Source organism: Taudactylus pleione, unplaced genomic scaffold (genome assembly GCF_031769625.1).
Source record: "Taudactylus pleione unplaced genomic scaffold, aTauple2 ptg000222l, whole genome shotgun sequence".
In the NCBI taxonomy this organism is placed as follows: Eukaryota; Metazoa; Chordata; class Amphibia; order Anura; family Myobatrachidae; genus Taudactylus; species Taudactylus pleione.
Window position 1 is genome coordinate 684107 of NW_028284624.1, and position 12069 is coordinate 696175.

General features: G+C 41.8%; 1 protein-coding gene across 1 annotated transcript; it reads left to right on the plus strand.

Moving 5' to 3' along the window:
- Positions 1 to 223: 223 nt before the first annotated feature.
- On the plus strand, positions 224 to 801 carry LOC148517316 (uncharacterized). The gene is made up of 2 exons (XM_088478849.1): positions 224 to 603; positions 699 to 801. Exons 1-2 carry the CDS (start codon positions 224 to 226, stop codon positions 799 to 801), a joined length of 483 nt encoding a protein of 160 aa, XP_088334975.1.
- Positions 802 to 12069: the final 11268 nt, after the last annotated feature.

Genomic DNA, 12069 nt, shown 5'->3' on the forward strand with positions numbered 1-12069 from the left:
TCAGTATTTGTGCAGGACGAGAGCCCTGATTTCATCGACCATGGCAATCATACTGAGAATAAGCACAGCAAAACAACCGAGAATGTGGGTCAGAGACCGCAAGCACAGAGAGGCTTTCATGATGACTGCGGAAGCCTTTCAGGACGAGCAGTGGATGGCACAATTCCGGATGTCGTGTGCTACATTTCAGTAAATACTGGACCTACTCACCCCAGCACTCACCATGCAGATGACCAATTTCAGAAAGCCCATCGAGCCAAGTAGGAGACTAGCGATTGCTCTCTGGTGGCATGCTACCCCCAGGGAGTACCGTACAATCTATTGCTTGTTTGGAGTTGGCATCGGCACTGTGTGCAAGATTGTGTACCAGGTGACGCAAGCAATACTGGATAATCTCTATCGCCGCTCCATCTGCTTGCCTGAATGTGAACGCCTAGATTACACCATCCGAGGCTACCTGAGGCGCAGTTATCCCCAGTGTGCGGGTGCCATCGATGGAGCTCACATCCCTATCATTGCACCTCCTGACAACTCAGAAGATTACTACAACCACAAAGGATGGACCTCCATTGTACTACAGGCTGTCATGGACCACAAGTACTGGTAAGCATTTTTTAATGGTGTGTTTTATATCCAATTGTCACTGCTTTATTGTTTTGTGGTTTAGGATACATAATCTGATAAACTTTATTTTGTAGCTTCACAAATGTGTTTGTGGGATGGCCTGGCCGAACACATGATGCACGAGTTCTGGCCAACTCCGCTCTCTATAGGCTCACAGAGGAGAAGCAGGATGGCTGACTGTTTCCTAAGGAGCTGAGAATTTTTTGTTATTTGTTCAAATTTTCATAGCTGTACTTTTGTTTATTTAAATTGTTGTTATAAATGTGAAAAGCTAGGTAAGAGTCTACAATTTGGAATAATTTTTTTGTACATTATTGTACATTATAGTAGTGACAATGTATTATACCAGGCATAAGGAGAGATGTACTAAGCTCTGGAAAGTGAGAAATGATCAGCCACAGGGGTGTTTCTAGAGAGGAGGGGGCCCGTGTGCAGTCTCCAACACAGGCCCCCTCCTCTCCTCCCGGCGGCCAGCAGCGCACTGAGCTGTATGCGGCCAGCGCTGGAGTTATAGACTCTGGGCACTAGAGTTTGCCCAGAGTCTATAGTGTATGCGTAGGTCACCGGGAAAATGGCCACCGCAGCCATTTTCCAGTCGTTTTACAGCGCCAAAACCCCGTGCCGACGTGGGACTGCGGAGTGGTAAGGACCAGGATTGTATGGAAATGAATCAAAAAGTCTGTTGGATTTGACTTAAATAATAAGAAATAAAATCAGTGTGCACAGCCACCGAATGATGGGCGATTTCCTAGCCAGCACACGGTATGCACTACAGCAGTCTGTGAACTCCACCGCTGCACCACGGTCTGCATCTCTGGACACATGTCGGACACTGAGGATTCTTTTGCTGGATGCTTTTAGGAGAGGCCTCTCCCAAGATCTACGCTGCAAAGCAGCAATACGGTACCAGTTTATTGGTTACACAGAGACTGTTAGTCACAATTTGGTGGATTCAGCAATATATCCCCAGACATGACTTATATTAATGTTCACTCTCACTAAAAATTGATTTTAATTTTGTGGAATAAGCCCATCATTCGGTAGCTGTGCACACTGATTTTATTTCTTATTATTTAAGTCAAATCCAACAGACTTTTGATTCATTTCCAATTCCATACAATCCTGGAAAAAGAGACAAAAAGATAAAAAGAAAAAACTCACATATCTATACTAACATTTATTCATTGGGAAATATCCCCCTTTTTTATGCATGCTGATTTTTTTGTCTGTTTTTCTGTGGCCACAGTGGTTCCTTTCATATTTTTTTTATTTTTTAATTTTATTTATTTGTATTTATTTTTTATTTCCTTTTGTCCCCTATAGATTTGATTTAAGGTCTATTTAATATAATATGTGAATTTTATTATATGTATTTTTGTTATTTCATGACTATATCTGCATACATTAAATTTAGACACTACTAGTGTCATTCAGCACTCCCAGTTATTTTTGTTTTTCCATAAGGTTTTCAAAGGGGTTAGCCACTCCTCCCTGGTGAGCTGCTTCTAGATTTATCTATTGCCATTTTTGATGTGCCTACCCCATATTTCCTTCCTTGCCTGTAGATTAAGTAATCTTGGTTCTTCGGGTTTGACGATGTAGCAGAAGGGTCATAAAAACTTTGCCCTCTATTATATTGGGCATAAGGGTGCTCCTGCGGTGGTGCTTGATATAGTGATTGTGTAGGGTTCTTATTTACTATACACTCCAGGAACGCCATATGTATGTTGAGGGATTCCCTGGTTAGGCATTCTTGCATGCGCCATGATCTGTGCGATGAAGGATTGCTGCATTTCTTTTTCTGCTTCAAGGAAGCGTAATTGGCGTGCATCCTCATGCGCCTGCTTATCGGTGTCCATCTCACAAAGCTGATCCACCAGTAGGGTTGACCATAGCTTTCACCATTTTCTCCGATCAATTCGTTTTTTTTGCGACTAGGAATGGTGAACACTAGAAAATGGTAAACAAAACAAAATATTAGATTCTGCAGGCATATATAGACATAGCAGATGTGTAAGCATACAGTACATGTGTTTGTGGCATTTCCCCACCTGCACAAAAGCTACTCTCTGGAACTTATATTTTTTGGGCGCAGGACTTTTCACTCTGTTTTGTACTTGTTGCTGGGACATTTGCATTCCCCGTAGGTGCAGATATGTTAAAGGGATAATTTTAGTTTCAATGAACAGAAGACCGTAGCATATATTAAAAGCAAAGGTAGCGTACATGTGTATTTGGCCTATTCCCAAATGCACACTTGCTACACTCTGCAACAGATACAATTTAAAAAATATTATAGTTACGATTTTAAATGCAGTGTAGGATTCTGGGTAGTCTGTGATGTCTCTGGTTTAGGACAGGGGGGCTGTGACACGGTGCTCTGCGACATTGTCACGGTGCTCTGCGACATGGCCATGGTGCTCTGCGACATGGTTGTCTGTGTGTTCTCTAAATCATTTGTGTTCATCCCAACAGAGGAATCATGCTTGCTTGTATCATGCTCATCAGAAAGCAGCAACGGATATTTCGGGCAGGCTAGACTGCTGAGCAGACTTTGAGGACTTGACTGACTGCATTCCCCCTCCGGTTTTTGACTGGTGCTGCTGGTGGTGCAGAATAAAGAAGATGACAGGCTGACCGGATTTGTTACCGTGGAGTTCCCAAAGATAGAGTAACTTGCATCATAGTATTTCCATTCCATCCTTTTCGCACCGCTTTTATTGAGACTATGGTCATGGACCTTGATAAACATCTTGCGCATAGACTTCAACTAGTTTATAACTTGCTGCTGGGACCTTTTAATATTACAACTTGCCAGTTTCTTTGTGATGTTATGATACACAGTGGCATTCCTGACTGTGCCCGTCATGTGACACATGATCTCCTCCTCACCGCTTATGCTTAGGAGCTCCCGTATGTCCTCATCAGAACACATGCTGTCAAGCCTCTCCAAGTCCTCTCCAGACCTGTGCCCAGCACCTTCTCTCTCCAGACCTGTGTGACCAGCATCCAGTTCTCCAATGTCTTCTCAGGCTTGTGTGTGCACAGGCCACAGAAAATATGCAACCCAATAGGTTGCAATAGGTGTCTGCAGTGTAATGTATCGGGGAGAAATATGCTCACCCAAAAGACAGAGGTGACCTCACAATCTGCATTTTGACTCTGTAAGGTAATGCTTCAGCTGGGTCATCCATGTGTTAATCCACAAGTGCCGCTGTAGGGAGATCTGAATGTAGGTAAGTATCAGTCCCTCTATTTGGAGCAGTGTGTTAGTGAAGTTGCAACGTGTTAGTGCAGTGTGACCGCTGCGCCTATGCACATGCAACCGGCTCTATGACATGTAATCCCAGACAGTGCTCACCGTTCCTGATATGATTGGGAAACACAGCCGCTATGATGACAATGCTGGCTGTGTTCCGGACCTCATTAATGGTCCTGGAGCAGAATGATCTTTGTCTCAATCGTGGTGTGCTGAAAAGCTGAGATAAGATGACTGTTAAAGCACCTCTAGAGTAGTATCCCCAATAGTGCATACTCCGTGTTCTTAAAGCGTTTCTCTACAAGAAGCTGCTTTCTCAAAAGGCGGAAGTCATTTTAATCTCTGTATATGTGTAAAAATGTGCTATTACTTTACACCCTGATTTTGAGTATTGTACTGAACTTTGCATCAGTTTCACTATTACTAGTAAAATGTTCTTATTTTGTACCACAATTTATGTTTAGTAATTATAGGGCCCATACATCAGCAACAACAAATAAACGATTCACAGATCCTGTGAATTTTTTTCTCAATTTAAAGATTGCCTAATCCACCAATCTGTGCCCATACATTACAGATATTTCTCAGTGATTTGCCGATCATTTTCAGGAAAGATAGATCTGCCAATCTTGAAAGGTTCATCATTTTACTAGTAACGTTCTGCAAATTGGCTGATTGTTACCATACACTAGCAAACTACAGCTCAGATTGGTCTGTGAAATTCAACGTTTTGGACAACTTGATTCACCAATTACAGTCACATTTTGGTCGGAATCTGTGATCTGTAAACCCCATACATTGAAGATTGTTTTTTACACAATCATCTGCAAAACCCCAAATTGCTCCAATTGATTGCTGATGTATGGGGCCATTATAGAGTTTTTATAGCTTAATTAGGTGTTTCACTGACCTGTGATTTATTAATGAGAGCGCACACATGAGTGGAAGTTATGGCCCCCATACACCAGCAACAGATTGCAGTGTTCATGCGATCCAGAGATGCCGGGTTGCAGGATCGGTGAAATCCAACATGTTGGATTTCATGCAGGATCAGTGAATTCCAACATGTTGGATTTCATGCAGTACCTGACCGACGCGCACCATTTTGCAGTAAACATGTTGGATTTCACTGAATTGCCGATCACGATCAAAAAATTGTTGTGATTTGAAAATCGGTGAAATTTAACATGGCGAATTTCACCAATTCTCCGACGGATCTCGTATAGTTTATTCTGAACTGAGAGCAATCCATAAACTACAACCAGCGTATATAATCATTTATTACCCAGAATAAATGTGCCTGTAAAACGGGACTGTCCCGCTGAAATCAGGACAGTTGGGAGGTATGCTAAAGCTAACCCTCCTTCCCCCCGCAGCCTAATCCTAACCTTCCCCCTAACCCCAATACTTACTATCGGGATGCTGGTGCCGGGATTCTGACTGGTGTCAGGTTTCCGGTGCTGGCATTCTGAGCTCCTGTATCCCAACAGCCGGGATTATAACTACATCCCATCACATCATTATGCGCTTATCACACCCTTATTGTACTTTGGCCACAACTACAGTTCCTTATGCTGTGCCTACATATCCACTCCAACCCTATCCCAGGCCCCTAGTTGTACATGTTCGTAAGTCCAAGTTGCATGTTGGAAAAGATACACAGTGAGAAAATGACACAAACGAGTGTGTTGTGAGTTATGCCTGAAAAAAAGCTGCCACTTGTGTTCTGCTAAACACTGAATAAGGCCCTTTATCATTATAATGATAATCCCACAAAAAAGTAGATGTTTAGGTTTTGTTTGGAGTCTTTTACTTAATTCCCACTCAATCCAAATCAAATAAAAATGATCATGTCCTAAAAAGTCATTTTTTTCGTGGGCTGGTTATAAAAATGTATAGATTCTAAAATGACTGTATGGTATTACAAGATTATCTCAATATGCTGTCCAGGCTTTCTGGGCATGGGTTTTGTTGTTAGTTATGGTATGAGAAACTAGCATTTACAATTGTAGCTTTTGCAATGCAGACCCATTAATAATGGGCCATTATACAATATCACCTTATGACCCTAAATTCTATCCCATAAATCCTGTCACCTGACAAAAATAACAGCATGGGAGAGTTATATAAACTATGACCACTCCAACTCGTTAACTTTTACAATTTTATTATCAGTCCGGACAAAGATCTTAAGCACAGGAAATTGCGTTACACATTCTTAATTAACACTCATTAAATGGACCTAGAAATTAGTGTAACACTCTCACTGCAGACGACATGCCAAAAGTTGCATAGTAAGATTTGTACATGAAAGCATTACAATAGTGGGAAACAAAAGTGAGACCTCTCTATTTACCAAAATAAAGAAGCATAAATTGAACAAGTAAGTAATAATAACACTCAAATGCAATTAAAACAAACAAAGACTATTAATGGGGGGTCATTTTCTTTCACTTGTATTTAACTTACTAAGTCCTGTCAGTGTTTGTTTGGAGCAACATATGAAATTGGCAGTGTATTGATTTTCATTTCATTGGAACCACGAAGCAGAAAAAGTATAGGCTGGTAATGACTAAAGAGTGTATTTAATTAAGCATACATTGATTTTTTTTCTTTTAAATCTAGAGCTTTGTCAACAGAATATTACATTGTAACTCTTACAACTGCACAGTTCATTGGGGTTAAATATGCAAATGTTTTTAATTCTGATACATATTTAATTATTCAAATATTTATATTTTTTTATTGTTATTGACTTTTTTAATCAAATATTTTAATTGAAAGTTTTCCATTAATAAAACAGCAAAACTAAAAGAAAAATAAATAAAACCAAAAACTTACATAAGAAACATAAAAACATATACAGGAAATACAGAAAACATATAAAAAATATAGATGGGAGGGGGTATGATTTGGCGGCCATATTGATCAGACACGTTTAGTGAGAGCTCCGTGTCAGGCAGCTAGATTTAGCCCTCCAGGAGACTCCACTCTCTGCATACCCCTGGGAACTCACCGCAGCTCCAGTGCCCTTATTGACATTCGGCCCTGCAGCCCTCTGGGGCATACTGAAGCCAGTCCTGCCTGCTTGAGGATCCCAATGGCAGCATTTACTCGGATCACTTGTGGCTGGACCACTCCGGTGTCCTGGTTGGTCCTACCCCTGCCTGTGCTGCTACAACAACTGTCTGGGGCCCCGGTGGTTGGAGTGGGCTCTGGTCACTCGCTGGAATACTCACCTGCTTCCTGTCTGGTGTCCGGATCGGCGCTCCGCTCTGCAGCCTGCCCCATTCTATTAGTACTGTCTGGCGGTCCCTGATGCTTGACTATCTACCATGTGGCCAGATCCCCCTGCATCCTAGTGTGCCTCTCTCCTGCAAGGGCTGCGGCTGCGGTCCCGGGGGTCGTCTGGGACAGCGACATGGCTGGTGCTGCACTTGTATAAAATCCCTGTCCTGCATTCCTCACTAGCTGCAGCATACACTCTGGAGGCTGAAAGGGATTGTCTCTTTTTGTTTTCCTTCATGGTTTCCTAGTGCTGGTGAGTTGCCTGCTGATTGCATATTATAACAACAAGCTGTTTCATTACAAGAGACTCACAGTAGGCTTTTACCTAGTCATACCCTGCCTACAGTCCATGCTGTTTGGACCTGGTGAGGTACATCATCCTGCTGGGGGGGGATCTGTGTCACTTTACTGGAGTCCCCTTCTTTGCATATACTACAGAACAGTTGCCTTCTCCCCTTTCTTTTTCTCTGAGTAACTACCTACCTCAAATACTGCTTTACAGCCCCGCTGGGTCTGGACAGGGCCCTGGGATGAATGCCCCCAACAAAAAATTATGGCTGCCTAGCCTCTCTGCTCATAGGGGAATGTGGCCAACAGTTGCCTCAACGCTTTCAGTGCACACGTCTCGTGATCTTTAGAAGTGTTTATCTTTTTACGTTAACATCCCAATTTCTGTGAGCCATGGGGAAGATTAAAAAACATACTGCTGAAAAGGACTCCTGTCCTCCTCTTTTTATGCCTTCCAGATCAGGTATGCAGCAATTCCTTAAGCCGAAAGGCCCATCACTGCCCAGTGACTACTTCTGTTTCCTATCCTTGCCAATACATGAGTCCTCTGGGGAACTTGACCTCCCTGCTCCTCCCCCTCAGTCTTTCCAGGTCTCCGATGGGGGGGTGGGGGACTTTCACAAGTACTGCGCTCTATGCCTATCTGTCAGGACTTAGTATCCCGAAGACTATGCTCAAAGGAAGCAATCTGTTCAGAACTGGTGGAGATTAAAGCAGACATTTCTCTTTTAGGTGAGAGGGTTTCTCAGTGTGAGGACTTTAGGGACAGCTCCATGGATGCATATAAGGCTTGTATGAAGTGACGGTATGCCAGGCTATGCTATGTCTCAGTGGTTGGATGACCTGGACAAAAGAGGCAGAAGCAACAACCTTAGGATCCAGAGCATACTGGAGGATATACCTGTGAATAGCCTGACCGACTATTTCACTAGAATCTTTAATAACATCCTGAGTAAGGATTCAGAATCCTCCATTGTATTTGATAGGGGTCACAGTGCAGCGGCAGACCAGCCTAGGGAAATCATCTGCAGAGAATGCAAGAATCCTTTAAGATAGATGACTGGAGGATCCAGATCTGTCAGGATTTGTCGAAGTCTACTCTTCACGACTGCAGAGTCCCCAGCCCCTCACAGCGGAATTACGTAATCTCAACTTGCGCTACAGATGGGTTTTCTCTTTCAGCCTTCAAGTAATGCACCAGGGAAACTAGATCATCTTTAAAGATCCTTTGGATTTGCCTACCTTCTGCTCTGCCTTAGGAATTACTTCTACCCCAGCTGCCAGAGTGGAAAGATTTGACCACAGGCTCTATTCCACCTGCATTACTTATGGACGATGAAAAATGGTAGGTCGATGAGCATACGATGAAGGGTCCTAAATGACGCCGATGGCCATCTGATAGCCAAGTGACCTGAATTTTTCATAGACTCTGCCTCTGATACGCTTGATGTTTTATCTGTATGTTTTGACAGATTTTCTATGCTATCCCCTTTTTTTCTTATTTTTCATATCCTGATGGTATGTTGACGTATTATTAGATTTATTATATCTGCAAGGACACCCGATTTCCTATATTTATTAGCATTCTGTTACTGAGAATGTCTAGGTAGATCTTTGTATTGTTAGTTCACTGTGTATTTCTTAATTTGGCGAACTGTTGACACTGACCCCCATTTCTCCCATACCAGCGGTTAAGGAGAATTTTTTTTTCTGTTCTATTTTATTGTTTTCACTTTTTTCTACTCTTTGTTTTTGTTCTTTGATTTTCTCTCTCATTTCTCCTTTTTGTTCTCTCTTTTTCTCCCCTTCCCCTGTCCCTTTCCCCTACCAGAGAACATTATTTATATATATATAAATAATTTATTTACCTGATGGTGACTAGTTCTAGGTGGACAACCCTCCGTGTTCTTTCAATTGATGTAAAGGTGCTCAACATTCCTGAAAAGTGCTCCAGGGCATTACGCACCAATAGCAACCAACCCTCATTCCTCAAGATGCTACAAGACCACATTGACACCCTAAAAGAGGGGATCCTCACACTGGTGACTTGAACTGGACACTTCATCCTGATGTGGATACTTCCACTTCCTCCCATAGTCACCCATCTGAACTATACCAGAGTATCTGACAAACACTACATGAGCACCAGCTGGTCAATAAATGGCGACTCCAATATCCTACTGACCGAGACTACACATTCTTCTCCTCACCTCTTAACTCCTATTCCAGACTGGATTCTATTCTACTGCCCCATCAGTTTTTACACCTCTTACACACACATCTATTGAGCCAATGACTTGGTATGACCACACCCGATCACTTTTACGCTTTCTACCAGTTTCGCTTCCTCTAAGCCCTGATATCTGAATGAAAGCCTTCTCTCAGATTCTTACTGAAAGCCCCAGCTGGACCAATTTCTCACTGATTATTTTGAGTTAAACGATTCCCCTGAGGTTTCCAGCCTTACTGTATGGAAGGCACACAAATGTGTGCTGCGGGAAAAATTAAAAGAGCTCGGTTCTTCTCCTAAGTAACAGTGAGAGGGCCATAAGCTACAATTGCTCCAGCAAATTAGATCACTAGAACTGACACACAAGGCCTCTTTGTTAGCTACATACCAGGGCTGAACTTAACGAAATATTAAATGAATGGGTTAAAACAGATTTTAGTTTATGTAGAAATCGTTACTCCCATCTGGTGCGATTGAAAGAGATTGTGGGCCAGTAAGTTAGCTCAGAACCTGTTTTCTGGCTTCTTAATAAGATTGATAGTCCTGTGTCATCCTATAATTTTTTTTTAAACATCTCAATAGCACAGCCAAGGCTGTAATTCGAGTGCTCTAGAGATCCCCGACCCCTCCAACCATAGAAGAATGGTTCTCCAGGCTGGATTTTTGTTTGACTATGGACGACCTTACGATGTCTGGAGCTACTAAATTTAGAGAGTTCAGTGATATCTGGGGACCTTGGTTCGTATTTAAAGAATCTTCGTCCTATTCAGGCCACATTAGTGGAGTTCGTTAACTCGCTCAATTGTTTAATCAGTTCTTTTTATACTCTCTCGGGTGGTTACTCTCTCTTCCCCTTCCTCACGCTCTTCTTATTTTCTATTCTGGTAGCTATTTATCTCGCAAATTTGAATTTATGTTGTATCTTGTTTTGTTTTTCTATGTGTTATATGTTTTATACTGTATGTTATTTTGATTTTGTTTAAATTTTGTCGATATGTTTGGAGTGGATGTTTTGCGCCCTTTGTAATAGACTTTAATAAAAACAAAATAAAAATTACATTCACATCAGTCCCTGTCCCAGTGGAACTTACAATCTATGTTCCCTACCACATGCTCACACACACACAAGGGTTAATTTTTTTTTTTTCGGAGCCAAGTAACCTACCAGTATATTTTTGGAGTGTGGGAGGAAACCGGAGCACACCCACGCAAGCACAGGGAGAATATATAAACTCCACACAGGTAGGGCCATGGTGGGAATCAAACCCATGACCTCAGTGCTGTGAGGCAGTAATGCTAACCATTACACCTTCTGTACTATATATTTTATTTATTTTTTTTTTCCTTAAAGATTTTTATTTAAATCATCAAAGTCTATAACAAAGGGTACAAAACACCCACTCAAAACATATCGCCAAAATATATGAGCATAATATTACATCAAAATGGTAAAGTGTTAAATGTATGGTAGCAAATACATACACAAATGTACAGTACATTAAGAGCAGTGAAATTTAGCAAACAGACTATAATCTAGAACTGGGCAACAATTAATAGTCACAATAAAACAGCATCAGAAATGCGGACTGGTCGGAGGCACAGCAATAAAAAAGATTCTGAGTAATTAAGAATGATGATTAGAAGAAGTGGCAAGGGCATAAAGGGATTCCTGCCAGGGAGCCAGACTGTTAGGATCTGAGTTTGTTGTGGACCAGGGGTAGTAACAGGAGCAGACACCTAAACAGACTTAAACTGAAAAGTGGGTTTTTTAATGGGTGAACTTGAAGACATGTACAATGTTAATATAAAGTCCTGAATATAGATGGGGAGGTGATGACTTGAAATTGAAGTGAAGCAAGCACAGATGGTGTAATGGTAGCATTACTGCCTCACAGCACTGAGGTCGTTGGTTCGATACCCACTACAGCCCTAACTGTGCGTAGTTTGTATATTCTCCCTGTGCTTGCGTGGGTTTTCTCCGGGTACTCCGGTGTCCCCACACACTCCAAAAATATACTGGTAGGTTAATTGGTTCCTAACAAAAATTACCCCTAGTGTGTGTATGTGCGTGTGCATGTGGTAGGGAATATAGATTGTAAGCTCCACTGGGGCAGGGACTGATGTGAATGGCCGAATATTCTCTGTAAAAACGCTATGGAATATGTGTGCGCTATATAAATAACATAATAAATAAATAAGAGTGGGTAATGTCCCGGTAGTAACAGAAATAATAAAAAGTCTTTGTAATCCAAATGTTTACTGCAAGACTGCAGACAGGATATCAGGTTACAAATTGATACTGGTGAGATGAAATCCAGAGAGGTTATGGAGTAGTTGAATAGTAGGAGCAGTTGGTTTGAGCAGTACTGGGATGGCTCAG